Source organism: Emydura macquarii, unplaced genomic scaffold, assembly GCF_026122565.2.
Source record: "Emydura macquarii macquarii isolate MOO-44397 ecotype Brisbane River unplaced genomic scaffold, CSIRO-AGI_Emac_v2 contig_3296, whole genome shotgun sequence".
NCBI lineage: Eukaryota > Metazoa > Chordata > Testudines > Chelidae > Emydura > Emydura macquarii.
Genome location: NW_027133433.1, coordinates 696,420 through 724,167, shown reverse-complemented (window position 1 = coordinate 724,167; position 27,748 = coordinate 696,420). Strand labels below are relative to the sequence as shown.

Here is a 27,748-nt window from a genome sequence, read left to right as displayed (position 1 = left end):
GGCAGCAATCATATCCCTGCCGTGGGCATCGGCAGAGCCGCGGGTCTTTGGCGACTGAGGGCCACCATGGCTGGGCGAGCAGGGGCCTGCGGGTTGGGAGTGAGGGACGTCGGCGGAGCCGTGGGTTGGGGGGCACCGGCACAGCTGTGCCTGCTCCCCCGCCCCCCACGGCCACTCGATGTCACAGTGACCCCGGCCCGGACGTTTCAGCAGAACGTTTGCTGGGTGACGTTTCTCTCCCTTGCTGTCACCCCCCCATGATGCCCCCTCTGCCCCCTTTGCTGTCAGCCTCCCTCTATGATGGGCGGCCCGGAGATGCCTTGCTCCCCAGTTCTGCCTTCCGGGGACTGGTCGAGGCCCGGTACAATTTGAGTTGCTTGACCATTCTCCTACAGGCCCTGCATGATTTCTGTGGCTTTCTCGGCTGTTCTGACCCCTGTAGCATGACACCTTCCCGTTGGCAGAGACTGAATAACCGTATAGATGTCCCAGCTTCTGCATAGCAGGGCGCATAAGAAGACAAAATACAGATACTGTATGGCTTGCAGCTGCACGTAGATAACAGTGATGGGAACAAGAAGTTATCCTTGAAGGTCTGGGGGTACCCTCTTTTATTGCCAAGGGGCATATTTTCCCTCCGCCTCCTATCACCAGATGTTTTGAGGACCCCAATTATTATTGGTGAGAATGGAATGTCGTTAAGGGTGGAAACCCAATGGAGGTGATTAGCATATATGATAATGAGCGAGATAATTAGGTGAAGGTTGTTTATGGAAGTCTATAAGAAGTCACCACTTAGATAAAGGGGGGCGCTCCATCAATACCCGACTCCGTGGGAGGTGCTGCCGGTTGGATCAGGGGATCCACTGACTCCCTGGCGGGGCCCCTGAAGAAAGCCGTTCCTGTCTACAACCTGCTGAGCGACTGCTTAGCTCTCCAGGCTTCGTGAGTACGAGATGGTGTCATTAATTTCAGGCTTTGTATCTAACTCGTGTATTTATAGAAAACCTTGCACATTAAACCTTATTGATCTGCAAATCGGGCGTCCCGTGTCTCGCTGGTATCCACACGGATCACTAAGTGTCCAGAATCAACAGAGGACATGTTCCCCCTCCAGCTGTGACCCCCACCGTGAGTCTCGGCCGCTCGTTTCCTGCTGTGGGGCCTGAGGGCTGCCCTGGGCCTACACCGCCCGGCCATCCCCACTGGGGGGTCTCTGGGCCCAGGCAGTGCGGAGAAGGGGCGGGAGATTGAGGGAGGATGGATGAGATGGGGGAAACGGATGGATTGGAGGAAGGGGATTGTGGAAAGGGGAAGGGGACGTGAGTTGGGGGAGGGGGATTGTGGGGGGAAAAGGGATAGATTGGGAAAGGGGGTTGTGGGGGGATGGGGAAGGGGGCGATGAATGGGGAAGGGAGGGAGGTTGGATTGTGTGGGGAGAGTAGGACTGTAGAGATAAGAGGGGCCACAGTCAGTTGTTTCCCCCCCCCTTTGCCCGGCACCCGTCCCCTAGCAGGGCTCGCCATCGTCCGGGTCGCCGGCGTTCCCGCAGCGCCCCCCGGCCAGGCCGGCGTAGCTGCCCCTGCAGCCCTTGTGCCCCCCGGCAGCGGGGCGGGAGCAGCCGGGGGAGAAGTCCAGCGAGTCGCTGACGCTGAAGATGTACTTGTCCCACAGGAAGCGCTCGAGGTCGGGCGCCAGGCTGGGCGGGCGCGGGCCCCGCTGGCTCTGCTGCTCGTAGATCCGCCGGCGGTACTGGAACTCCAGGATGGTCTTGGTGTAGGTGTTGAGGGTCAGCACCGCGGCCGACATGCAGAGCGTGAAGGAGAGCCAGGCCATGCTGCGGGGCGGGGGGAGAAACCTGCGTGAGCACAGGGGCCCGGGAGTGATTCCCGCAGGCCAGAACCACCCCCAGGCCTCAAATCCCCGTCCCTGCACTCGGAGTCCTCTCCTACCCACCCACAGCCCTCTTCCTGCCCCCAGCTACCAGACACCTGCTGCCCAGCTCCACATCACTCCCACCCACCAATGAGCTGCCTTCCCGCCCACCCAGTTACCCACCCATCCATCCACCCACGCACCCACCCAGTTACCTACCCATCCAGTTACCTGTCTACCCACCCATCCACCCACCCATCCAGTTACCTGTCTACCCACCCACCCAGTTACCTGTCTACCTACCCACCCATCCACCCACCAATTTACCCACTCAGTTAGCTAGCTACTCACCCACCCAGCCACCCACTGATATATCTTCCACACACCCAGCTCCATCCATCCCTCCCTCAGCTATCTTCCCATCCACCAACTATCTAGCCATTCACTTCCCCAGCCAGCCGCCTATTCATCTACCCATCCATTTCCCTCATCCACCCACGTATTTCCCACCCATCCTTACACACCCGTCCCACATCTATCTATCCATCAGTCAGGCCACCCATCCCCCAGCCCTCCATGCCTGCCCCTCCCCCTCCACGCACCCGCCTCGCTAACATCTCTGGGGCATTTATAAACTAAAACGGCCACGATCGATTCCTCTGTGCACCCCCAGACAGGGATAGCAGCAGGGCAAAGTAGGTACAAGTTTCAACCCTGGCACCCTGGGGGCAGATGGGAGCCGGTGTCCCCTGGAGGGGAAAGGCCCCATGCCCTATGTGACGCTGTCTGGCTTAGGGGTGACCGTTTATAATATTATTTAATACCAATAAGACAAAATGGCAATGGTCCTTACAAGCTGGGCCGTGTCAGGGGCCCTTGGAAAGGTTATAATTGGCGAAGCGTGATAATCTTGTTCGTGAGCGTGCATCCTCTTGGAATGGGCAGTCACGGAGCTGCGGGATCCGTCTGTATCCACGCCCTTTGAGCTCTGCTAGTGGGTTATACACCCCACAGGCACGTTAGTGTCAGCATCGATTCCTCATCAGGGGCCAACATCTAGGGAGCCCAGGGAGAGAAGCCACTCCGGGGCTGCGCCTCTGAGTCAGCAGGACATATTGGGACAGGCCTGTGGTCAGGGGGACTCACTGTGCTCTTCTCTGCCCGTGTGCTGAGAGATTGTGTGTGAAAAGCCACACGGCGGAGCAGAAATGCAGCGGCCCCATCTCCAGCTTGTCTCCATTCCTGCTTCCTCCCTACCTCCGGATCAACTCTTTTCCACCTGAAGCTGTGAGACAAAGGCCTGAGACCCAGCCAGGTACTGGATGTGCCCCAGGGGGACGGTACAAGCCTGCACACTCCACGGTTCTGCCGCAAACCTGGTATATACGGATGGACTGTGAAGTCATTTGTGTGTATCTGGTTGTTCTGACCATTTAACGTCTCTCCTCTTGTTTGTTTCTTTCCTTGTATAATAGACCTTTAATCTTCGTTACTAAGGGATTGGCTGGCAGCCCAGGATTTTGGGTAAGATCCAGACTCGTCTGGATCTGGTGATGTTGCCAGCCAGTGGTTTGGGGATCAGGAGAACATTTTGGGCAAGGAAAGAGAGTTTAAATAACTTCTCTCTTTACTGGCCCTGGTTGCTATTGGGGGCCAGAGACTGAAATGCAGTAAACGGGGGGCTGTGTAATTTCTCCTTTCAGCTTCTGAATAACCGGTGTGGGGGGATCAGGAGCGCGGTTTGCGACCGACCGGTCAGTGAATCCTCACCGCCGTGTTAGCCGCCAGATTGGGAGAATCTGCTCTCCTCTTGCAGCCTGCCCTGACCGTAGCGTTTTCAGGTGGGCTACCCTAGGCATGGACAGGTCACACATCCCCTTCCTCACCCCCTGAGCCAGACAGTCCCTGCCCCGGGGCCAGAGGGGAGCTGGCGCGCCCTAGAGGGGAGAGGCCCATGTCCCTGGGGTACTCACCCGAAGGACCAGCCATAGAACCAGGTCTGGGGTCTCCAGTCCTTGGGCCCCAGGTTGACGGCTACCTGGAAGACGGTCATGTACATCATATGGGCCACCATGCCCAGGAGGCCTGGGGACAGAGAGCCCCGTTAGCGCAGGGGATGGGGGGAGGGGCACTGGGGAGGGCAATGGCATTGGAGGGGTTAATGGGGGGTGATATCGGGCGGGGGCCGTGGCGTTTTGCGAGGGGTGGCACCCGACAGTACAGGGATGAACGCAGCCATGGCGTTGGGGGGTGAGGGTTGGGGAGGGGCTCAGTACCAACAGCACGGTGATCACCGCGGCGAAGGCCTTGGGGGGGAGGGGAGATGCTGGGGGGGCAGTGGGGGAGGGGACTCGGTACCCGACAACACGGTGACCACCGCGGCGAAGGCGTTGATCTTCAGGCCCCCGATGAAGCTGGCGTAGCAGGTGGCGTCCAGACACATCAGGAGGAAGCCGACGCTCAGCAGGACGATGTAGAGGAACTCCGACGCCATCGACAGCCACAGCACCCCTGGGGGGGCACCCCACGGTCAGCACGGGGCCCCCCATCCCGCACCCTCTCCCTGTCCTCCCCCCCCCCCAGGGCATGAGCTGCATCCCCCACGTCCCAGCACAGGCCCCCAGCCCCCCTCTGCCCCAGATGGGAAGGGGGTCTCCAGGGCATGGCGGGGGGGTCCCAGCGCGGAGGGGGTTGGCTGGAAGGAAGGGAAAGTCCCTCCCTGGATGTGTCCCTCTGTCCGGCCGCTCACCTTTCTCGGACTCAGGGGGCAGCTCTATGAAACTGCGGCAGATCTCATCTGGGAAGAGGGGGGGAGAGAAAAGGACAGTGTGAGATTCGCGGGACTGAGGGGCAACCGACGGATGCATCACTGCGCAGTCCAGCCCCCCACCCCATAGTTTACCTCGGCGGTGCGCTGAGATATGGCCCTCTTTGGGGTGGGGCGCGGGGGTTGGTTGGACAGGGACCCCTCACCCAGCGCTGAGATGCAGCCACCTCTGGGGTGTGGTGTGGGGGCTAGTTATACGGGGACCCCTCGCCGGACGCTGGGATGCGACCCCTCTGGGGTGGGGCGTGGGGGCTGTTCATACCTCCGTGGTGCTCTTCGCAGGAGAGCCAGAAGCCGGTGTGGAAGTAGCGGAAGGTGTACTTGTCCTCGCCCGTCTCCCAGATGTACTGCACCACGTTGGGGTCCAGGGTGGTGTTGCCGGCCTCCGTCTCATTGGCCCCGACGGGCACGCAGTTCCCCTTCCTGATGGCCGACAGGCAGGGCGGCTTGACCACCTTGTGCGTCCCCTCGCACCAGTAGCTGGTGGCGAAGGCTGATACCGAGAAGCAAAGAGCCAGCGAGTTCAGGGCCAACGCCAACAGCGAGCGCATCTTTCGGCTTAGCTTGATCATCGTCTCGGCTCGCCGACCACCGCCTGCCTCCCGGGCCGGACCTCTGTCGCCACAGACCGGCTCCCTTCCTAACGTGGTCTCCCCTCTGCTTTTCCTCTCTTCCGCTGTCGCCTTCCCACTCGCTGCCTCGCCAAAAGATTCAGTCTCTCCGGAAAAGAAAGTTTCTTGGACCCTAGACAGCGTGAAGAAAGGAAATTTCGGCTCCCATATGTCCCTTTCCCTCCCTCCCCGAATTGGATGGAGAAGGACAACGCGCCGCGGTCTGAAGATTTATAGTTTAATCCACTTTTATCTTCCAGCCCGTCTTGGAGGCAGGAATCAAATCTTTGCTCTCCGCAGCTCCCTAATCTAGCGCTGCGCCTCTGTCTTCCCTGCGGAGAATTATCTAGCATCCAACTTTCCTCCCCGCCCAGCCCACCGCCGCTTTACCGGCCAAAAGATTGGCTGCTCAGTTCAGGACAGGGGTCAGAGTCACCTTGGTGCTGTCTTTTGACCGGCACTGATTCAGAGTCGAAAATCGTGCTGAGTTACTCAGACAAACCCAAAGAATAATCTTCCAAGGGAGCCTTAAACCCCGTGAGCATCCGTTGCTGAGATCGGGGACCGGGACGCACCAGAAGCGGGTTGGGAATCTTTGGATCTGTGCTGCACTGAAAGAATAAAACCAACCTGGCCTTACACCTGGTGAATATCAGTTGTTAAGATCCCGGCTTGGGGTGCAAAGGGAGCAAAGTTTGGGGCCCACGATTGTTCTTTGTTTGGGCCACAAAGACTTAATTCATTCAAAAGAACAAAAGCCCCCAGTTGCGTCTTCAGTCCGGTGACTATCTCAGGGATCCCGACTCAGAAGAAGCTGTGTGGAAGGCCCTTTGAGCGCTGCCTTTCCCTCCGCCCCGGGACACACCCTTCAAAGGCATAAAGTCTTAAATCCGGCTGACGAGCCCCAGGGATCGGGACGTGCTGGGGTCTTCAGGTTTCGCGATGCCTCACCGAATGAAAGCGGCACCGCCTCTTCAATCCGATGAATTAGGTTCGGGAGCTTGGGGACCGGGATGCAAAGGAAACGGGAGCGGAGATGAATTGCTCCGTGGATTGCAACAGCCTCTCACTGGACCCGGATCAGCCGGGATTGAGAGCCAAAGGACTCAGCCTGGAGTCTGGCTGGCTTCGTAAAATCCAGTGTCTCCTATCCAAGGAGCGTTGGCTGCGACAGCTGCCGGCTCAGCGAAGGGGCGGTTGGATTCGGGGGGGGGGGTCTGCCCTGGACTCAAACACCCCTTGAGTTCTCTGGGGAGTTTAGATGGGTCCCGAGAGCCTCCAAATGACCCCTGCGCCTGGTGTTTGGCTACGACCCTCGATGCCTGCTGGGCTGGTAGCTGGGCGGCCCCCGGAGGCAGATAAATGCTGGGGGGACAGATCTCTGCCACCTCCAGCGTTGGAGCTGCCCCCCCTCCCGGCCTGAAACAAACGGGGGCATCGCGCGGCTGATTGAAAGCTCTTCATTAGCGCAGAGGCACCCTGGTGCCGAGGGTTGTGGATTAGCATCTAATCAACAGCGGAGGAGAGGCGGGCGGGCGGGGGGGTGTGATTCTCAGCTGATCCCCTCGGTCCGGCACAGCTGGAGGGGTTAGCGGGGGGCACAGAGCGGGAGAGGAGTGCAGGGGGTGGCTGGGTGTGGGGGGAGATAGCTAGATAGAGGGGGTGTATGGGGACAGATGAGGGTGTGCATCTGTGTGTGTGTGTATCTGTGCACACACTCACCGCTACCTCCTGCTGGTGTGTGTGTGTATCTGCGCACACGTTCCCCTGCTGGTGTGTGTGTGTATCTGTGCACACACTCACCGCTACCCCCTGCTGGGGTGTGTGTATCTGTGCACACTTCCCCCTGCTGGTGTGTGTGTGTATCTGTGCACACACTCACCACTGCCCCTTGCTGGTGTGTGTGTGTATCTGTGCACACGTTCCCCTGCTGGTGTGTGTGTGTATCTGTGCACACACTCACCACTACCCCCTGCTGGGGTGTGTGTATCTGTGCACACACTCACTGCTACCCCCTGCTGGGGTGTGCATATCTGTGCACACACCTCTGCCCCCCTGCCGGTGCATGTGCTTTTGCACACACTCCCCTCCTGCTGGTGTCTGTATCCGTGCACACACTCACTGCCGCCCCCTGCGGTGTCTGTGTCTCTGTGCGCACCCAGTCCCTGGTGGTATGTGTGTATCTGTGCCTGCCCTCCCTGCTGCCCCCTGCTGGTATGTCGCTGTGCACACACTCCCCACTGCCCCCTGCTGGCAGCGCTGCCTGGGTTGCGGTTCATCAACCTGTCTCGGGTCCATATCAGGCCCCACTGCTCCCCCATACGTGGAACGGGACCGACCGGCTCCCCTGCGTTTGGGAGCAGGATCCCAGGCCCCTGCTAAGGGGGGAGGCGAGTCACTGGAGGGAGGGGCCAAGACCCAAAGCCCCTCCCCCGTGATGTCCCAGGGACAGGGGTGGGGATGAGAAGAGCGGACCGGGGCAGGGATGGAGGGTATATGGGAAACTCGCAGCTGGGCTGGGTGGGGAAGGAGGGCAGGGAGTGGGGCAGGGGGGCCTTTCCCCGCTAGGGGGCACCGGCTCCGATCCAGGCTCTCCCTTTCCCTGCCCAGGCGGGGCGGTGGAGGTCAGCATTAGTGCAGGGACACCCCCACCCCCCCGGAGCTGCGGGCTGAAATCCGGGCGGGATTACGGCTCAGCTGGCATTAAAGAGCGGTTTTGCGTGTTCCTTTCATTAAGATCAACATGTTACAGGGCCAGACCGTTCTCCCGACAGCCCGTGAGGACAGGGGAGATTTAAACACAGCGAAGCAATTAGAGAAGCGAGTCCGACCCCTGGGACAGGAAGGGGGGCGGGGAGGCTGGGAGCCAGGACTCCTGGGTTCTCTTCTCAGCTCTCGGAGGGGAGTGGGGTCTAGTGGTTAGCGCGGGGCGGGGCTGGGAGCCAGGACTCCTGGGTTCTCTTCTCAGCTCTGGGAGGGGAGTGGGGTCTAGTGGTTAGCACAGGGGGGGGCAGGGAGCCAGGACTCCTGGGTTCTCTTCTCAGCTCTCGGAGGGGAGTGGGGTCTAGTGGTTAGCTCAGGGGGGGGCCGGGAGCCAGGACTCCTGGGTTCTCGCCCAGCTGCGGGAGGCTCCTGGGTTCGGGCCCCCCATTAGCATCATTTGTTGCTGTCGCTCTTGTTAGCAGTTACACGTTTGCTCTTCGCTGGGCCCTGCTCAGACCCAGCCGCCTCCGGGGGTTCGGGTGGGGCGGGGGCCGACCCGATGGAAAAAGCCCATTGAACGACCCACATTCGCTGCATCCCGGACGTCACCCGAGGCCGCCTCAGCCCCTGCCGTTTCATGACACAATTAGCCGCAGCTGCTAATCAACTGACTGAAGGGGACAGGAGGCGGGGCTGGGACACAGCGGCTGTTTATAGAGGGTCCCCCCCCCGGCCAGTGGGGTCCCAGCTACAGCTCTGCTGGTGCCCCCCCCCCCCCCCACAACCCCCTGCTATGCCAGCCCTGGGCTCCCCCTAGCTCTGCTGGTGCCCCTTGCTCCTGACCCACAGCCCCCTGCTAGCCCAGCCTTGCCCCCTCCCCCAGCTGTGCCAGCCCCCCCCCCCGCTGTAATCACTAGACCCCATTCCCCTCCCCCCACCCACCAGCTGTTTTCTTCTCCTTCCCAGCGCTTCCCGCAGGGGGCAGCAGGGAGTGTCTCAGGCTGGGGGGCAGCTGAGGGGTGTGAGGGGACAGATATAGGGCTGGGTGTGGGGCAGTGGAAGACAGCTATGGGGCTGTGGGGTGGATACAGCAACAGAGGCAGACGTTGGTCCAAGAGGGGCAGATGGAGACTGCAGGGGAGGTGGATGTGGGGCTGGGGCGAGGGGGGGCAGAAACGTAGCGGGGGCAGGGGGAGCAGGGAATCCGGAACCACAAAACATGAACCCAGCCACACCCACGTTGCCCCAGGCTGTTTATTTTTGTAGGGTTGCTTGGGGGGAGGGGGTATTTCTCAGCAGGCACAGACCCCCCACCCCAGCCTTGTTGTCGTTACAGATTCCACCCCCTGCACCCCGAATTAGCCGCAGCTCTGCCCCCCCATCCACTGTTGGGCGCCCCCCCTTGTCATCCTTGTTCTTCAGCCACCTAACGGAGCAGGAGTCGGTCCAGTCTGGGGTCTCGGTGCCGGGCGAGTCCCCCCCCCAAAGGACGGGGGGTTCGGAGTCTCCCTTCGAGGGCAGGAACCAAAAAGGCCAGGTGCAAGACTGGACCAACAGCCTGGAGTCTTGGGATCGGTGCGTCCCCCCCTGCCTGGGCCCAAGCGCTGGGCTGCCTGGTGGAAAAGGCAGGGAGGGCAGTGACTGCAATTTCACCCCATTGCCCCACGCACCCGTGGGAGCTCTTCCACCGAGGGCGTCCGGTGTTTCAGTCCACAGCCGGCAGTAGGAGGGCACCATGCATGACCAGCGCCCCCAGGATCAGTCCAGCCGCCAGCAGTCCCAGGGAGGGGGCATGGAGGTGAGGGGCGGCGCTGCGGCCAGGGTGCAGGTCCGGCCGGCAGGGCAGGTGGTCGTGGAGAAGGTGCTCGGGCGCGGCTCCTGCATCTGTGGGGGGGGGGGAACACAGAGGGGGGATCAGGGGAGGCTCCCCCAGCTCCAACCACTAGATCCCCCCCATCTTGAGCTAAGAGTCCAATTGGTCTCCCACCTGAGTCCTGGTTTGTCCTGGCATTCCCTGGTGCCCCCATATGTGTGATGAGTTTGGGGCAGCCTCATCCTAATTCCCAAACAGGCTTCTCCCAGGCACTGACAGCCCCCCCGCCCCAGCAAAGAAGTTAAGGACAGGATGAGTAATGGTGATGGAACCTTCCCCCCCCCCCCGCCACTCCTGGTTTGGGGTCCCCTGAGCTGGTATTCAGATGGAGGGGAGTGTGAGCGGAAGAGAGGAAGGAAAGGGGGAACTTCTGGTCTCAGGGGGCCCCAGTCTTGGGGTGAAATGGACTGTGGCTGGGGGCGGGTCTGATCCCAGGAGATCTCTGGGTTCTGAGGTGGGGGGTCAGTGGTTTGGGGGGTCTTGTCTCAGAAAAGGGAGTTTCTGGTCTGGGGGAGCTGCTCTCAATGGTGGGATGCTCTGGGGGAAGAGGAAGACCTGGGAGGGGAGATCTGCTTTTGGGGGGTCCCAAGAGGGGGGCTCTGTTACAGGAGTGTTCTGGACCCTAGGATACCCAGGGTGGGGCTCTGGCCTGGGGATGTCTGGAGAGGGGGCCCAGGTGGGGGTCCCAGAAGGGAGGCTCAGGACCCTGAAAAGGGGGGCTCTGCTCCCTGGGGCCTGCCCCCCCATCCCCGTCTCACCCCGCGAGCGGTTCCAGATGAGCAGCCGCAGCTCGCCCAGGGCCTGGCTTAGGTTCTGCACCCTGCCCTGCAGTTGGCTGTTCTCGCTCTGCAGCTCCCGGATGGCCTCCTGAAGCTCGAAGGGGCGCCCCTTGCCCCCCAGCAGGGCCAGCAGCACCAGTGCCGCCCACAGCCCCATCCCGCCCGGCGCCCTGACCCGACTGAGCACCAGAGCCAGCCCCGGCGTCCATTGATCCCTGGCCCTGTGCGCCAGGCTCCAGCCCCGATCAATGCCCTCTTCCTCTGGGCTTGTAATTACCAGCCCCTGCCGTTCAATGTGCCCTGCTCCTCGCTTCCGACCAGCAGCCCCCTGCTAGCCAGCCCTGGGTTCCTCGCCCCCTCCCCCCAGCTCTGCCAGGGCCCCTCACACTCCCCACCCCACGGGGACTTGCAGGTTCTCCCAAATCATCAAGAAAGAAGTCACAGGGATGTGAAAAATGTCGCATGGTGCTACTGTAATATACCTGATAAATAATACACAGCGCCTAGCAGCATGGGTGCTGTGACTGAGGCTCCCAGCACTACCGTAAGACACATAATAAATAACGTACAGCACCTAGCACCATGGGGTACTGTACTGGGCCATGACTGGGGTTCCTAGGTGTTATCGTAATACACCTAAAAATAATGTACAGTGCCTAGACTCGAGCAATGGGGTCCTGATGTGGGCCATGACTGGGGTACTGGGGTGTTACCATAATACACCTAATGAACAGCGTACAGCACCTAGCTCCCAGCATTACCGTAATACACCTAATATATGATAATAAAAATAATACATGAAACTAGAACAGAGGGATCTCTCCCCCCCTCCCATCCCCCACAGCAGCTGATCTGAAAAATGGGTGGGGGAGGAGCTGCTGGGGGCAATTTAAATGTTTAATTTACTCATATTTAAATGATTTTATTATTTTTTTTATTTTGGTGCCTGTGAATTTTGAGTCGTTGTGGATCTTTCAGCTGAGCTCGGCGCTGCAGATTCTCGAGGGTTCTTTCCCCAGCCGCTTTGTTTGTTTGGGGGGGGTCACCCCAAAAGGAGTTGGGGGAGGGGCAAAAAACAGCCGCGGGCAGTTGCATGGCCCCTGGGCTGCAGAGGTCAGCGGAGGGAGCCCGGGTTGGGGGCGAGGAAAGATTTATTTTACCCCCTCTGTGCACGGTGCGGGGGGTGGGAAGGAGCCTGGCGCCGGAAAGAGCCGAGCGCAGCCGCCGAATGTGCCCGAACGAGGCCCGAGCGGAGCCGAACGAGGCCCGAGCGCTGCCGAACGCGCCCGAGCGGAGCCGAACGGGGCCCGAGCGCCGCCGAACGTGGCCCGAGCGGAGCCGAAGGCGCCCGAGGGAGGTGCCGGAGATTCCCGAGCGGTTCCGGAGATGGCCGAGCGGGGCGCGCGGACCGGATGTTCAGTCGCTGCGCCGGCCGCCTCGCCCCTCCCTTTCCGTTTCCGGCAGGAGCCGCGAGAGCAGGTAGCGCCCGGAGCTCCGGGCCCGGCCCCACGTGGGTGGGGGGTGGCGGGACCCCCGAACCTCCCCGAGCCCCCTCCCGCCGGGCGCCCCCTTCCCGCCCCACCCCCCCAGGGCCCCGGGCGGTCCGGTCCGGTCCGGTCCGGTCCGGTCCGTTCACGGCTCCTGTCCCCGCAGGCGATGTCGGCCCATCTGCAGTGGATGATCGTCCGCAACAGCTCCAGCTTCCTCATCAAGAGAAACAAGCAAACCTACAGCACCGTGAGTGACCCCCCCCTCCCCCGCGGGGACCCAGGAGTCCGGCCTCCCGCCCCCCCTCCCCCTCCCCCGCGGGGACCCAGGGGTCCGGCCTCCCGCCCCCCCTCCCCCTCCCCCGCGGGGACCCAGGGGTCCGGCCTCCCGCCCCCCTCCCCCTCCCCCGCGGGGACCCAGGGGTCCGGCCTCCCGCCCCCCTCCCCCTCCCCGCGGGGACCCAGGGGTCCGGCCTCCCGCCCCCCTCCCCCTCCCCCGCGGGGACCCCCGGCCTCCCCCCCCCTCCCCCTCCCCCGCGGGGACCCAGGGGTCCGGGCTCCCGATCCCCCTCCCCCGCGGGGACCCAGGGGTCCGGGCTCCCGATCCCCCTCCCCGCGGGGACCCAGGGGTCCGGGCTCCCGATCCCCCTCCCCCGCGGGGACCCAGGGGTCCGGGCTCCCGATCCCCCTCCCCCGCGGGGACCCAGGGGTCCGGGCTCCCGATCCCCCTCCCCCGCGGGGACCCAGGGGTCCGGGCTCCCGATCCCCCTCCCCCGCGGGGACCCAGGGGTCCGGGCTCCCGATCCCCCTCCCCGCGGGGACCCAGGGTCCGGGCTCCCGATCCCCCTCCCCCCCCCCGACCCCCTCCCCCGCGGGGACCCAGGAGTCCGGGCTCCCGACCCCCTCCCCCTCCCCGCGGGGACCCAGGAGTCCCCCCGACCCCCTCCCCCTCCCCCGCGGGGGCCCAGGAGTCCGGGCTCCCGACCCCCTCCCCCGCGGGGACCCAGGAGTCCGGGCTCCCGACCCCCCGCCCCCTACAGCGTAAGGCACCCGGGGGCTCCCTGAGCGGGGGCAGACCCGGCCGGGCACCCAGAGCAGCTGACCCGGGCATTCTCTCGTTGAAGGAGCCGAATAACCTGAAGGCCAGGAACTCCTTCCGCTACAATGGCCTGATCCATCGCAAGACGGTCGGGGTGGAGCCCGCCGCCGACGGCAAAGGCATCGTGGTGGTGCTGAAGAAACGGGCAGGTGGGTGTGAGGAGGAGGAGGAGGATGCAGGCTGGTTTCCTTCCCCGACAGCAAGGGATTCTGGGAGCCAGACGGTTTTCCTCCCCCCCGCCGCGCACACTGTGAAATAGGGATGTCTGGTGGGGAAGGCAGATCTGGATTGAGACCCACCTCCCCAGTTCACTGCTTGGGCCCCCCCGAGAGGCAGAAGGCCCCGTACCTCATTCCCTGCCCCCCTGAGCCCAGCTGGTCCTGCCCTGGGGTTGGATTGGAGCCGGCGCCCCGCAGAGGGGAAAAGCCCCATCCCGCTAACTAGACTAGCCCCTTTCCTGTGCTGCTTCCCCACGGCCTTTCCTGGCCTCTGTCCTGTACCGTGGCTCTGATCCGTGGCTCCTTCCCCCAGGTCAACGCAAGCCAGCCACCTCCTATGAGAAGACGACCATCAACAAGAACGCCCGGGCCACGCTCAGCAGCCTGCGGCACATCATCCGCAAGAACAACTACCGCAAAGATCTGCGCATGGTGAGTGCCTGGGTTCCACTGCCCAGGGGCTGGGGCCCTGCTTCCCAGACGGGGCTGTCCTGTGGGTGTGAGCCCAGCGCGGGGGGCCCTATTGGCCAGAGCTCCTCTCCTGAGGGGCAGAAAGGGGCCCAGCTGGCTCTTGGAAGGGGGCTATATTTGGGGGGGTTGGGCGCACACCTTGGTTTTAAAGGAACTTGAAACAGATTTGGATTTAATGTTTGAAATTAGATCTGGATTTAATCCGGGCGGCTGCGAGGGTGCTGTGATCTGCACTCGGCTCACCACACCTAACTGGAGATTTGGAGACCATCCATGCTCCATGCTCTCTCCATGCTCCAGCAGAGGGGACTGGTTGGCTGCTAATCAGAGCATCCCTCTGGGGTGGGGGGGCTTGTGATCAGCCCTCTGCTCGCCATGCCTGCTCAGAACTCGCCACGCACTCAGTGCCGGAGGAAGGATCTCCCCTGGATTTGTGGTGGTGATAGGCACTCGACTCACCATGCCTGGTCCATGCCCTCCCGCCCATTTAGTTCCAGGGGATGATCTCTGGATGTGGGGTGCAGGTTGGTGCTTGGCTCACCAGCCCTACTCTGTCCACCCCTGCTGTGGGGGCAGGGGGCAGAGAAGCCAGGCTCAGCCCCTCCCAGCTCTACAGGGCCTGTCCCTGCTGTGTATTGGCCTCACAATCCTCCCCCCCCTGCAGGCTGCTCTGCGCCGCGCCAGCGCCATCCTGCGGAGCCAGAAGCCGGTGGTGGTGAAGAAGAAGAGAGCCCGGGCTACCAAGACTGCCTGAATGGCTAGCACACCCCAATAAAGGGTTCAAACCAGCCTGCAGCGTGTCACAACCTCCGTTTGGGGGGTGGGAGGGGCAGAAAGGGGCAGCTGTGCAGCAACCTGTGCCTGCCGTATGGCTGGGTGGCGTCTCTGGAGGGGATGCCCACGTGGCGGTGTGTCCAGTGTTCTTCAGATATAGGGCCCTCAGGATTGGCCCCATCTCTTAGGTGGGGAAACTGAGGCAGGGAAATGGGCAGTGGTTCTGCCACTATGTGATCTTGAGCAAGGAGAGAACCCAGGAGTCCTGGCTCCCAGCCCCCCCTGCTCACACCCACTAGACCCCACTCCCCTTCCACAGCCGGGGAGAGAACCCAGGAGTCCTGGCTCCCAGCCCCTACTTCCCAGTGGAGCCCAGGAGTTTGTGGGGCCCAGCAGCCCGAGTTACGTCCCAGATCCTGCTCTGCATCTTGGTCTATAGATGGGGGGGGTTGGCTGGGTGGAGGTTCCCATGCCTTGGCCACATGTGAATCGGCCCTTGCTGCACCCCACTGCAGGAAGTGGGGCCCAGTTTCCCTGTCAGTTCTCTTGACAATGGCAGGGGCAGAGTGTCTGCTGGTGGACGGCAGCGACCCACAGCCAGCATCTGGGGGAGGGTCATGAGGTGGCTGCAGGGACCCAGATTTGGCCCAAGAAGCTGCCTCATGGTAGCCAGGCAGCAGAGGCCGAGTCGGGCCAATTTCATCCGCAGGAGAGTGGGTGGGGGGAGCCCAGGGCTGGGCTAGCAGGCGGCTGTGGGTCGGGAGTGAGGGGCACCAGCAGAGCTGGGCTCTGGCTGGCACCGCTGCTCCCATCTGTCCCCTTGGTGCTGGGCCCGGCTGCTTAGGCCATATTTACACCGTGCTTTCGGAGCCGGGCTCAGCGCTGATCCCCTGTAACGGGATTGGAGACGGGGGGGGGGGGACGTTATCCCTAACATCCCCCTGTCCTGCCAATGGCTTCGGGACAAACAGATTATCCCTGTAATGCCTGTCAGTGCAGTAGGGAACAGCCGGGGCAGGGGGGATACGTCTGCCCGGGGTTAGAGCAGGGCTGGGAGCCAGGACTCCTGGGTTCTCTCGCTGGGTGTGGGAGGGGAGTGGGGTCTAGTGGTGGGAGCCGGGGGGGGGGGGTTGGAGTGGCCCCCGGTTTGGCTCCCTCCTACCCTCCACTGCCGGTGGGAAAGTTACTTCACTTGTTCCCAGTCTGTACAGTGTCTGCTGCGCTCTTCGCCCCCTCTAGTGGCGCCAGGTGGTACTGCGCCGCTCAGGGTGGGACTCCAGCTCATGGGGCGCTCAGCTTTGCCCCTAGTGGACAGGCCGTGTAGTGCAGAGGGTGGTGCCTGCAGTCCTGGAGGGGGCCAGTTTGATTCCCCCCGCCAGCCCCGGAAATCCCCCGTCTGCTCCCCCCTCAGAGGCTCCACGTGGGGGGGCTGTGAGTGGTTTACACGCAAGGCTCTTTATTGAAAAACAGACACCGGTACAGAAATTTAAGACAAATACCCTCATCTCCCCCTTCCGCCCCCCATCGCTGGCCCCAGCCCGTCAATTCCTGACCGCGGGGACGGCAGTCCCGCTCGCTCTGGGGCGGGGGAGGAAACGAGACAGATGCACAAACTGCAGGGACACCACATGAATCTGGAGGGATGAGGGGTGGGTATTTTCCAAGCAGGCTTCGTTGGGGGGGGGGGGGGACCCATGGAGAGAGGGGACAAATCAGACCGGGGAGGAGGGGCGGGGGGTAGAGAAGGAGCAAATGGAGAAATGCAGAGAGCTTTTCCCGGCCCTAGACAATGGTCATTGGTGTGCGCCGTTGAGGAGCCAGTGCTGGGGGCAGCGGCTGGGATGTTGGATGAGGAGGCAAGATGCCTGGACTCAACTCCTGGCTCTCCTGGTGTGTCTGGGCAGCCCCCGGCCTGACGGGGCCCCAATTTTGGTGACCGTCTGGGCAGCACCCGGCCGGCCGGAGCCCCAATCTCAGTGGCTCTGTCTGGGCAGCGCCCGGCACGACTTGGTCCCGATCTCGGTGACTCTCTGGTGTTTCTGGTCTCTCTATTTACATTATCCTCTTCGAACAGCTATTTCTCTCCTCTGATTTCCCTTTTTCTGTTCACTGCTGCTCTGCCTTCTCCTTTATATATATATATATATACTGCTGGGTCTCGTGGTGCACGGGGGGGTCTCTGTGACAATCCTCCCCCGTTCGGCTCCCCCCGACAGCCTGGTTGGAAGTGCCCGACACGGCGGATGGTAGCACTGGAGGAGGAGGAAGGATGCAGCTACCAGGAGCAGGGGAGGGGGGTGTTATATGGCAATGTACAGCTGGAGAGGGGTCAGGCGCCGCCTTGCACACACGTCTCTTCTCTCATCCTCTCGTTCGGTCATTCGTTCACTTTCTCTCTCACACACACGCACACCCAGGACGGGGGAGCCGCTCCCGTTTGTCCCACGCTGTCTCCCGCTCAGCCTTTCCCTTCCCGCGGTTCCTGGCCCGGTGCCCCGGCTTTCCTATTTCTTGGGTTCGTATTGGATCAGCTTCATGATCGCTTCGTTCTTCATCACCCCGGAGATGAACTCCCCCTCGGCGATTTTATCTGCGGGAGGGGGGACAAAAGGGGCGGGGGGAAGGAATGAAGGGATATGGGAGATGGATTAATAAATGGAAATATAGGCCCTTTGCCCTCTAGGGGGCGCTGGCTCAGGGCTGGGGCATGGGGCCTTTCCCCTCTAGGGCTGGGTTTTGTAGATTGAAGGGGCTCCAGGGGGTGGGCATGTGTCACCCTCTAATGCCAACATGGGGGCACAGCAACGTCCCAGCAGCGCAGCTCTGAGCTGGCCAAGGTGGGGCTGGGCCGTGGGCTAGAGGGGCCTGGCGGAGCCCCTTACCGTTATCTCCCTTTTTGAAATAGGCCCAGAGCTTGTCGGTTCGTTTCTGGGGGCTGTTCTCATCCTCGGCGAGTGTCTTCTGCTCCTCAGGGGGGATCATCTTGAATATCGCCTGTGGGTGGAGAGACAAGATTGCACATATTGCTGTGCCCCACCCCAGAGGTGGTCGCATCTCATTGCGTTTTCCCAGCTGGTATTTTATTTCTGCACCTGCTGACATGCAGGTGACTCTTTGCCTTGATCCCACTCTAGGTTCAGGCCCACTGCACTTAAGGACTAATCCCCAATTTACAGGGGATCACAGGGCCCAGCTGGGGGGATGGTGATCATGGGAGAGGCTAAGTGAGGCATTAGCTGAATACATGAGACTTTGCCGGTGGGTGGCTGGTTAACCTGGAGCGTCGATGGCAGGAACTGAGCTGCTGGAGCGATCAGCTGAAATCGCCACTATGAAGCCATAGGGATAAAAATCAACGATTTTGGGGTTTTATTTGGAAAAAAAAAATATATTGAAAAAATTGATTTTAGGAAAAAAGCGACATCAGATTATTTTGGGGATTATTTAGTTCAATGATGAGATTTCCTTTTTAAAACTCAGCCTGTTCCAAATGAAATCCAAATTTAATACAAAATTTAATACAAATTTAATACAAAATCCGCTACGGCCTAAACTTATTAGCCTCTCGTAGATCATTTACGTGTGCTGAATCCAGGAGCCTCTGTCACGGGTGCTGTTTTCCCAGGCAAAGCAAGAATTCGGGGGAAACTTTTGAGGTCCAGTTTTATAAATCGGGCACAACGATAGGAAACCAGCAAGAGGCGAGTCACAGTTTTCAGCAGCACCAAATAGGTCCAGTGAATAAGGATCTGAAAATATTAAGCTCTGTAGTTGCTTAAATAAACGTGCAGCGCTCTAGTGCATCCTGCTAGGAAGGGAAATGAGGTCCCAAATCTAGTGTAAAGGCGTTTGTTATTTGTAAATCAGCAGGTTTTAATGGTTCTGTCAGCCAGGGAGGATGCAACTGGCTGTAGAAAAGAACTGAAATACAGATAGGAAAGTTGATTAAAATGGGTGATTTAGACCGGGTGATCAAAATCCATCCAGCTACGAAGGGCTCAGAGGTCGCGATGGATGGGTCACATTTTGTCCACTGTTCTCCCCTATCGAAAAAATGCATTTTTTAGAGCCCAGATTCCACAAATCTTGCGGTGCGGGGGAGGGAAGAGAAAAAGGCTGAAAAAGTCTTTTTCACTTGGAAGCGGTCTTTTGGTTTTGAAGGTGACCACTTGAAACTCAAACACGTAACCCCCCTCCCCCCCCCTCCAAAAACCAGCCAGATCCCAAACCCACAGCAGGGGAGGGGGAACGGACACTTTGGGATGAGTTGACTCAAACAACAGTTTGTCGAGTTTGGGGGGAAATTGGTTTGGGGTCAAAGGTGGCAGATTTTCAGCGGCTGGTTTCCTGTTTCCGCAGGAGCGGTGACAGTTAGATCCCTACCGGGTCTGTTTGAACCCAGCTGGGTCCGTCCGCACCCCAGAACCATCCTTTTATTTAAAAAAACCCCACATACTTATCTTTTAGCCCCTCTGAAATCCAGTAGCAGGTAGTTCCCCAGTCCCTAACCCGGGCTGAGGAGGACTCAGCAGCAAGGGGAGGTTTTGGCCACCAGGGGGCATGCGATCCATAGCTTGCAATCCAGGCTCTAACCCTGGTTGCGGGAAGGGAGTGGGGTTCAGTGGGTTAGAACAGGGGGGCTGGGAGCCAGGACTCCTGGGTTCTCTCCCAAGCTCTGGGAGGGGACTGAATCTTTTACTCAGCCCCGTGCCACCCTCAGTCCAGCCATGCTCCGGCCCTCGCGTCCCAGACCCCTCAGTGTGCCTTGAACGCCACCGTCACCGAGTTTTTGGCTCCCTCTGGGTATTTCCCAGGTTGTTTTTAGCGACCTCTCGCATGCCAAAGCCACCACCTCCCCCTCGAGTCCATCTCCTCCTCCTCCTCCCCCCCTGTGTGGCGGCAAATCCAGCTTAAGGTCTATTATTTTCTGCAGTGGGGGCAAAGAGCGCCCTTGTCCCCAGAAATCCGCCTTAACCCCAGCACAGCGGCTCTCCGAGGGCCGGTTGAGGCCACCCTGATAAAATTAACACGCTTTAGGCCTTCACACTGGCAGGTTCCTTCCAGCCAAGAGGCTCAGTCCCGGCAAATTAGCATAACAGGATTTCGTGGCAGGGAGGGGGGAGAAGTCGATGGGGGGGGGGGTGGAACGGCAATCCCACCAGGGGTGGCTAATGCCATTTGCGAACTACGCAAACCCTGATCGGGGCTAATCCACTGTCATGCTCCATGGCGTCATCCCGCCACCTGTCTGGGGGTCAGGCAGCCCTCGGTCCCGCCCATCCCCATGCCGCCTGCCCTCGGCACCGCCACCACTGGGCTGGATGCAGGCATGTTTCGGGTGCCTCTCAGGGGCGGGGGATGATACCCAGCTAGCTGGGCCGGCTGTAACGCTGCAGCGAAACAGGCCAGAATGGTTCTGGCTTCTGTTCGCCAGAGCGTTGGACGTCAGATGCAGGCGGCGATGGCTCCGGGGCGGGAGCCCAGCCTCGGGCGCCGTGCTTGAATTGGGGGGGAGGGGCAGGGCAGCTTGGACAAGAAGGCCAAGGGGGCCCTGAGAACAGGCTGCAAAAATGGCCAGGGTTGTTGCCCAGAGGACGGGGCTGGGCCGCTCGCCCCGTCCCCCAGCGGGCAGGACGAAGTGGGAATCGCTTTAACTTGCCACGAGGGGATCCGGGGAGGAACTTCCAAGCTCTGAGGCTCGGTGGGCACCAGGCTGGGGCCCGTGGGGGGTTGTGGAGCCCCCGGCACTGGAGGGTTTTTTTCAAAACAGGTTGGACAGACGCCGGACACCGCTAGGAATCCCCTCACAGCACAGACGCGCACCTCCGGGGGTGCTGAAATCCCTACGAGACATTGCTATGGGAAAACTGACCTTGCGCTCCCCCCCCCCCCCCCCGCCCAGGGCACTGCTGTGGGGAAGTTCACAGCACCTCCCCCGCATCCTCCCAGGACACTGCTGGGGGGAAAGCTCACAGCACCACCTCAGGGCACTGCTGGGGGGGAAGCTCGCAGCGCCACCTCAGGGCACTGCTGGGGGGGGAAGCTCGCAGCGCCACCTCAGGGCACTGCTGGGGGGGAAGCTCGCAGCGCCACCTCAGGGCACTGCTGGGGGGGAAGCTCGCAGGGCTCCCCTCTTCCTCTGGGCTCACCGTGATGATCTCCAGCACCTCGCTCTTGCTGATCTCGCCGTTGCGGTCGACGTCGAAGAGGGAGAAGGCCCACTCCAGTTTGAGGTTGGTCTTGCCGGAGGAGGTGAGATGCAGGGCGATGATGTACTCCCGGAAGTCCAGCGTCCCGTCGTCGTTGGTGTCGAAGCTGCGGAAGACGTGGCGGGCGTAGACCTTGGGGTCGGAGTTGGGGAAGAAGTTGGCGTAGATCTTCTCGAACTCGGCCCGGCTGATGCGCCCGTCCGGGCACTGCTTCTGGAAGCTCTCGTACCACTTGCACAACTCCTCCTCGCTGTACTTGGTGTTCAGCTTCAGGTCCTCCAGGATCTCTTTGGACAGAGCCCCGCTTTTACTGTTCCCCATGGCGCCCCGCTCCGACCCCCCGGCTCTAGCGCCCCGACCCTCCGCTCTGCCCTAACACCCCGACCCTCCGCTCTGACCCCGGCCCTAGCGCCCCGATCCTCCGCTCTGCCCTAGCGCCCCGACCCTCCGCTCTGACCCCCCGGCTCTGGTGCCCCGACCCTCTGCTCTGACCCCGACCCTAGCGCCCCGATCCTCCGCTCTGCCCTAACGCCCCGACCCTCCGCTCTGACCCCTGGCACTTGTACCAGCTCTGACTACTCTCTTCCAAGCCCTCTTGCTCCTTATATAGACTCCCTGGGGAGCCGGGGAGGGGGGCGGCTGGCTGTCACCGAGGATCCCCCCCAGACACAGAGGCTATTTCGGTAGCGCTGATCACATTTTCAGCCAGGAGATCAGAAGCTCTTTAGTGCTATTAAAGGGAGATTGGCAGCTCTGAGCCACTTGGCGTATTGTCTGCCCCTGACCTTGTGCTACTGCCGCCTCGCCCGCTTCGCCTCCGTCCATAGCCAGTTCTCAGTTCCCAGCCTCCTTATGCATCCAGCCAGCCGCCCCAGCTGTCTGTCTGTCTGTCTAGACACACCCAGCAGCTCTTGATCTAAAGTCCCCCAAACCCTCTGGTGTTTCAAAGGAGCAAATCTGAGTTGGGAAGCAAAGCCAGGCCTCCTGGGTTCTGACCCTGGCTGTGGGAGGGGAGCGGGGTCTGGTGGTTAGAGCCAGGGGGGCTGGGAGCCAGGACTCCTGGGTTCTGTCCCTGGCTGTGGGTGGGGAGTGGGGTCTGGTGGTTAGAGCTGGGGGTGCTGGGAGTCAGGACTCCTGGGTTCTGTCCCTGGCTGTGGGTGGGGAGTGGGGTCTAGTGGTTAGAGCAGTGAAGGCCCTCGAAGTCAGGCGTCTAGCCCGGAGACCCCAGCTCAGAGCAATGGGCCCATCTAGCCTGGTGTCCTGTCGCCTGAATGTCGCTCCCCGGCTCCCTGATTATGAGACAAGATGCTGGAGGACTGAGAGAGTGAGACAACGCTGGGGCCTGGAGACAGAGCAACCAGCCGGGGTCTGTAACCCTGAGATCGTGCTGGGAACGGGGGTGGGGGGGTGAGAGGGCAGGGATCACTGCCAATGGGCGGGGCTAAAATTTAGGCTCCGCCCTGACACCGATTAAAGACCTGGTAGCGGGTAGCTGCTGGTGGTTGTATAAAAGGCTTCCAGCACCTCTGCCAATCCCGCAAATTAAATTATCGCCATTTGCTGGTCATGGGATCGAGCAGGTTAGCGCGGGGGAGGCTGGGAGCCAGGACTCCTGGGTTCTAGCCCCAGCTCTGTGAGGGGAGTGAGGTCTAGTGGTTAGAGCAGAGTGGCCTGGGAGCCAGGACTCCAGCGTTCTCTCTCCGGCTCTGGAAGAGGAGTGGGGCCTAGTGGTTAGAGCAGAAGGTGGGGCTGCTACTGGGTCACGGTTTTATTGGGGCACTTCAGTTCTGCTCCCCTTGACGCTATTTTCCCTTCTGTAAATTCCAGGACCCCCCATTCTACTCCTGGCTCCCAGCCCCCCTCCCCGCTCTCACCAGTAGGCCCCACTCTCCTCCCAGAGCTGGGGTGAGAACTCAGGAGTCCTGGCCCCCAGGCCCCCTGCTCTATAACCACTAGTTCCCATTCCCCTCCTGGAGATGTTTCATGTGCGCTCACCATGCTGTAACCCCCCAGTGGCTAATTACAATGGGCTGCTGCTAATTATAACCCCCCCTGTGCCTTGTACCATATGCTCAATCCGCTTTGGTGGCTCAGATCTGTCAGCAAAGAGGCATTAATGTCACGGCCAATCTGTCAGAGATGGGGAGGTGAAGGGCCCTGCTCCATACCGTGGTGGGCGGGGGGGGGGGGAAGGGGGGAACTGCATCAGGGGTCGACGTGGGTTGGGAGGACCCACAACTCTCTGATTTCCCCCTCCCTCCCACAGGCCCCTGGCTCGAACCGTCCCGAGGAGCCAGGGATCTCCCAGGCCCCCCACTCTACGCTGTGAGCGAAATACCTTTCTGGCACCACGGCGCTGAGGGATGAGCAGAGGCTGGGCTAAAACTCTGCGGCTTGTGATCCCTCGTCTAGAAATAGGACCCAGGAGTCCTAGCACCCCTCCAACCCCTACACCCCACTCTGCTCCTGGAGCCGGGGAGAGAACCCAGGAGTCCTGGCTCCCAGCCCATCCCATTCGCTAACCACTCCCCCATACTGCCTCTGCAGGGGTCCTAAAGTGATGCCCCCCAGTGCTGGCCACTGCTGAAGCTGGGGTACCGGGGCAGATGGGCTATTTCCTGTCGTGGTGTAACCCAGCCCCAGTGATTGCTGCCTCCAGACCCTGCCCCATGGCGTAGCTAGAGTGGCTCTCCCAGAACCACATCCGGTGCTGATTTAAAGACACCGGGCGCTGGAAAATCCACCTCCTTCATGATGGAGGCCGCAGTGCATCATGGGAGATGGAGTCCAGCTGAGGGAGCGGGGGGAGGAGGCAACGGGGACATTAGTGACACAGAACTACAACTCCCATGAAGCACTGCAGCAGCAGAACCATATGAGGAAGCCATGGTGCATCATGGGAGATGGAGTCCAGCTGAGGGAATGGGGCCTATGGGTGGGAATAGGGATGCTAGGGACACAGAACCACAACTCCCATGAGGCACAACAGCAGCCCACATTCCCACGCCAGCCATGCCCCTCTCTAGTGTGTTAACACATGTGTTTGTGTGTGTGGATTTGGGATATAAATTTGTGGCGGTGTATGGGCTGGTGACGTGTGTGACTTGGTTGTGTGTGCTGTCACAGTGTGTATATGTGAGGGAGTGCTTTCTGTGTGTGTGTGTGTGTGTGTGTGTGTGTGTGTGTCCCCACTGCCCTCTGCTGGAGGGGATGTGCCCTGCTCCGTGTTTGTTTGTGTGTGTGTGTGAGCTTTGTGTTGTGAGGGGTGTCTGGGCATTCTGAGTGGAGGGGTAAATTGTATGTGTGTATAAAAGGTGTGGGGGGGAGTTATGTATACGGATGGTGGGGGCGTTGTGTTTGTACGGAAGTTGTGTGTAGGTGCATAAGCTGTGTACTTGTAATTTGTGTGTGTATGTATGGTGCATGTGTGTGTGTGTGTGTGTGCCTGGTGCCCCCTGCTGGAGGGGATGATGCTCTCCGCTCTGTGTGTGTGTGTGTGTGTGTGTGTGTGCTGCTCCCATGGTGTGTGTGTGTGTGTGTGTGTGTGTGTGTAAGGGGGGGCGTGTGTGCGACCCAGTCCCCATGCGGCACTGACCGACCGGCAGAGGAACTGGCTAATTGGCTCCTTATCATTTCATCTGACGAGTCCAGACGCCAATTGCCAAGGGGGGGGGGGGCGGGAGTGGGATTGGGGGGGGGGGAGGGACCGGGGGACTTGGCCAGGGCTATATTCTAGAGGAAACAAAATTACAGCACTTCAGCCTGGCAGAAAAGGGAGAGACGCAACCTGGGACGGGGCCAGCGAGCGACAGACAGACAGACAGACAGACAGAGGGGCTGGGCTGGGCCAGAGGACAGTGGCTGGGGCAGGGAGGAAAAGTGAGAGGGTGAAAGAAAAAGTGAAGAAAGCAAGAGCTACGGCCGAGGCCCCCCAGTGCTGAGAGGTAAGCGGGGGATGGGTAGTGGGCCCCCTGCCCCATGGGCCCTGGGGGCACACCAGAGGCGTTCGGGGGGGGAGGGGGGAGGATGCTGGAGAGTTCACCCAGCTAAGGGAGGTGGTGGCGAGCGGAGCCCATTGAGGAGCCCCCGCCCAGCACCTGGCCTGCACCACACGCACCTGCCTCACATCAGGCCTGCCCCGCACAGCTGGAATGTCCCCCCGCCCCCGCCCACAGCTGGAATGCAGCCTGACCCCTGTGCGGCTCCCACCTGGGTTGCCTCGCACACCTGCCGGGCTCCTCCTCCTCTCGGCAATGTGCCCGTCCCCCGCTTCATAGCCCTGCCCCCCAAGACAGGGCCCCCCCACCCCACTTGTCCCCGCGCCTCCCCTCTGGGTTCTAGAGCCGGCTTTGTCGAACGCACTGGGTCACCCGCCATCTTCCTGGCGGCCCCTCCACCCGCATAGGGGGCAGAGCAGGGGCATGGCTGGGGTACCCTGAGCTGTGGCTATTCTCTGCCCCACCAAGGCCCGTGGGGCGGAGCAGGAGCCTGGCCTAGCAGCACCAGACACACATGACCCCCCATCATGCTGCGCGTTATTAGCTGTGCTATCCTAGTGGATCTAGTGCCTGTCCGTATTTGTATGGGACTAAAGCAGCAGAAAAGGGGGCGTAGACCCCAGCCCACCCTGCTCCACGTCTCTCTTGGCAGGTGACAATTCACAGTGAAATAAAACCAGGGTAATATTTATTGTAGGGTCTTAAGGCCGGATTCTGGATTTTAAAGGTACAGGCTCCCTTTTGTGCTATGCAGCCGGCCATGTTATGCTGCTCTTGGGAGGATGTTTTGGCAGGGTCTTCTGAACCAAGTCTTTATTTGAAGTCACAAACCCCCTTTTGGCAGCTCATGGTGGGGGGCAATGTTATTGTAGGGTCTTTGGGCGGGAATATTTGTTTGTAACTCTTGGCTCCCTTAACCCCAACCCTCGTCTTCCCTCCCCACACCCCGTCTCTCTCTCTCTCGCTCCAGACAGGTCGCCCCACCCACCTGCCATGTCTGGCCCCCCTGCGCCCTACGACCGCGTGATGGTGAACATGGCCATGGAAGAGGTCCAGATCCAGCGGCTCCCAGACCCACATCTGGTGAGCACAACCACGGGTGGCGTGGAGGGTGCCTGCCACCGCTGCCTCCTGCCCTTCAGCACCGTGGCGGCACTGATCGGGGTGGCAGTGACGGCCCTGGCCTATGCCCGGGACGCCCATGGCTCGGTGCTGTGTGTGCTGGGTCTGGCACTGCTGGGCGCCGGCGTATTGGGCTTGGCTGGGAGCTGTCTGGCCCGCTGCTGCCGGGGCCGCAAGATCAGGGGCTGGAGAAGTGGCAGCTTCACCCTGCTGACGGCGGACCAACTGCAGAAGAAGATGATGGTGTGAGAGTCCAATCCGGGCCAGCACAGGGGTCCAGTCCTGCTTCTGCCTCCACCCAGAGTCCGATCCAGGCCGGCACAGAGATCCAGACCAGGTTCTGCCTCCACCTGGAGTCCCCCAGCTGAGCCATTCCACCTCCTGCTGCATGGGACCAGCCTTGTGTTGTGTGTCATTGCCCCTGTACTGCAGGTAATGGGGGAATTCTCCTTTAACATCAACACTCCCTCACCTGACTCCCCTGCATAGAAACATCACAGCCTCCAGCCCTGCCTTGGACTCTTGCCACACAAACTCCACACCAATGGGCCCATCTAGCACGGCATCCCACCTCCAGCAGCAACCAGCCTCCGCTGCTGCGGGGGAAGGCACAAGACACGCCCCCCCCGGCCCCCTCCCATGGGAAGAACTCAACCAGTTACTGCTCTCCTGTCCTTGCTGAGAATCATGTGGCAGGGAGTACCCCAGGCTGTGCAAAAATAATCCTGCCTTTACTTGTGATTGGCGCTGCTGCATGCGTGTGGCACCAGCCTCGTGATTTAAAGGGTCAGCTCAGAGTTTAGCAAGCAGGTGGGGGGGGGGGCCGGGGGGGGGGATGTCTCTGGCCTCGCTTAAGGGCTGGTTTAAATATAAAGGCTTCCGATGCGGGTAGCACTCTGGAGCTGGGTAGATCAGCCACTGTAGCCCTCTCTGGGATGGGGGTGCAGGGGCTGGTTATAGAGGGACCCATGGCCCGGCGCTGAAATGCAGCCACCTCTGGGGTGGGGGTGCGGGCGTTAGGTATATGGGGAGCCCCCATTGAGCCCCCCCCCCAATGCCCAGGGCAGTACTGGCGCACCGGGGCCCCATGGCGCTGGCCAAGGCACATGCCAGGCTGGTGACATGTGTGTTTATGGGGGGGGGGGGCGGGGAGTGGGGGGGGGAGCGCGGAGCCGCCTGCCCAATCTCTGCCATCTCGGTGCCCTGCCTGTAAACAGCCGGGGCTTATCAGCTCTGGGCCGGGCTCTGGCCAGGGCAGCGCATTGTTCACAGCGTCAGGCCCAAGTCAGGCCCGGCGCCCCCGGCTTATCTGCATCCCGCACCGGGGGGGGGGGGGGGGGGGGGGGGGTGACGTTAGAGGAAGCATGGGTGGGTGGGGGACAGCACCTTCAAGAATGGAGCTCTCCCCCCCCCCCAGACATAACCCCCCTGCCCTCCCATCCCCCCATGGCCCTTGCCCTCCCCCACACACCTCACCCCTGCCCTCCCCATACAGCCATTTCTGTGGCACCAGCACAGCTCCCCCCCCCCCTCCATCCCCCCAGCAATCTATCTGGCCCCATACATTCCCCTTTTCCAGCCATTTCACCCCCCCAAGGTGTCTGCCTGGCAGTGGGTAAGCAGGGGGGGGGGGTGCAGTTGTGGGGGGGGGGGGGGCTGGGGCACCCTGTGCCTCTTCGCCCTTCCCCAGACATTCACGCCC

General features: G+C 61.1%; 4 protein-coding genes across 4 annotated transcripts; 2 read left to right on the top strand and 2 right to left on the bottom strand.

The window, feature by feature from the left end:
- Window positions 1–1,437: 1,437 nt before the first annotated feature.
- Window positions 1,438–5,274, bottom strand: LOC137143155 (germ cell-specific gene 1-like protein). Its single transcript, XM_067532780.1, has 5 exons — window positions 4,965–5,274; window positions 4,625–4,672; window positions 4,234–4,386; window positions 3,849–3,960; window positions 1,438–1,837 (listed from the first exon to the last, which is right to left on the bottom strand). Exons 1-5 carry the CDS (start codon window positions 5,272–5,274, stop codon window positions 1,510–1,512), a joined length of 951 nt encoding a protein of 316 aa, XP_067388881.1. The 3' UTR covers window positions 1,438–1,509.
- Window positions 5,275–12,088: 6,814 nt separating this feature from the next.
- On the top strand, window positions 12,089–14,732 carry RPL28 (ribosomal protein L28). The gene is made up of 5 exons (XM_067532712.1): window positions 12,089–12,147; window positions 12,322–12,405; window positions 13,280–13,403; window positions 13,786–13,904; window positions 14,608–14,732. The coding sequence occupies exons 2-5, from the start codon at window positions 12,325–12,327 to the stop codon at window positions 14,695–14,697; spliced, it is 414 nt and encodes a 137-aa protein (XP_067388813.1). The 5' UTR covers window positions 12,089–12,147; window positions 12,322–12,324; the 3' UTR covers window positions 14,698–14,732.
- A 2,129-nt stretch (window positions 14,733–16,861) lies between these two features.
- RCVRN (recoverin) lies at window positions 16,862–21,247 on the bottom strand. Its single transcript, XM_067532716.1, has 3 exons — window positions 20,867–21,247; window positions 17,600–17,711; window positions 16,862–17,307 (listed from the first exon to the last, which is right to left on the bottom strand). Exons 1-3 carry the CDS (start codon window positions 21,245–21,247, stop codon window positions 17,222–17,224), a joined length of 579 nt encoding a protein of 192 aa, XP_067388817.1. The 3' UTR covers window positions 16,862–17,221.
- Window positions 21,248–23,699: 2,452 nt separating this feature from the next.
- On the top strand, window positions 23,700–26,295 carry LOC137143154 (transmembrane protein 100-like). The gene is made up of 3 exons (XM_067532779.1): window positions 23,700–23,861; window positions 24,842–24,870; window positions 25,899–26,295. The coding sequence occupies exons 1-3, from the start codon at window positions 23,700–23,702 to the stop codon at window positions 26,293–26,295; spliced, it is 588 nt and encodes a 195-aa protein (XP_067388880.1).
- The last annotated feature ends 1,453 nt before the right edge of the window (window positions 26,296–27,748 follow it).

Coding starts and splice junctions, on each gene's coding strand:
- LOC137143155 (XM_067532780.1), bottom strand. CDS start 5,274: ATGATCAAGCTAAGCCGAAAGATGCGCTCGCTGTTGGCGTTGGCCCTG. Junction 4,673..4,964: donor CTGCGAAGAGCACCACGGAG/GTATGAACAGCC, acceptor CCCTCTTCCCAG/ATGAGATCTGCCGCAGTTTC. Junction 3,961..4,233: donor GGTGGTCACCGTGTTGTCGG/GTACCGAGTCCC, acceptor CTCTGTCCCCAG/GCCTCCTGGGCATGGTGGCC.
- RPL28 (XM_067532712.1), top strand. CDS start 12,325: ATGTCGGCCCATCTGCAGTGGATGATCGTCCGCAACAGCTCCAGCTTC. Junction 12,406..13,279: donor ACAAGCAAACCTACAGCACC/GTGAGTGACCCC, acceptor CTCTCGTTGAAG/GAGCCGAATAACCTGAAGGC. Junction 13,404..13,785: donor GGTGCTGAAGAAACGGGCAG/GTGGGTGTGAGG, acceptor TCCTTCCCCCAG/GTCAACGCAAGCCAGCCACC.
- RCVRN (XM_067532716.1), bottom strand. CDS start 21,247: ATGGGGAACAGTAAAAGCGGGGCTCTGTCCAAAGAGATCCTGGAGGAC. Junction 17,712..20,866: donor AGGTGCTGGAGATCATCACG/GTGAGCCCAGAG, acceptor CTCCACCCACAG/GCGATATTCAAGATGATCCC. Junction 17,308..17,599: donor TTTCAAAAAGGGAGATAACG/GTAAGGGGCTCC, acceptor CCCCTCCCGCAG/ATAAAATCGCCGAGGGGGAG.
- LOC137143154 (XM_067532779.1), top strand. CDS start 23,700: ATGGGAGATGGAGTCCAGCTGAGGGAGCGGGGGGAGGAGGCAACGGGG. Junction 23,862..24,841: donor TGAGGGAATGGGGCCTATGG/GTGGGAATAGGG, acceptor AGAAAGCAAGAG/CTACGGCCGAGGCCCCCCAG. Junction 24,871..25,898: donor AGGCCCCCCAGTGCTGAGAG/GTAAGCGGGGGA, acceptor CGCTCCAGACAG/GTCGCCCCACCCACCTGCCA.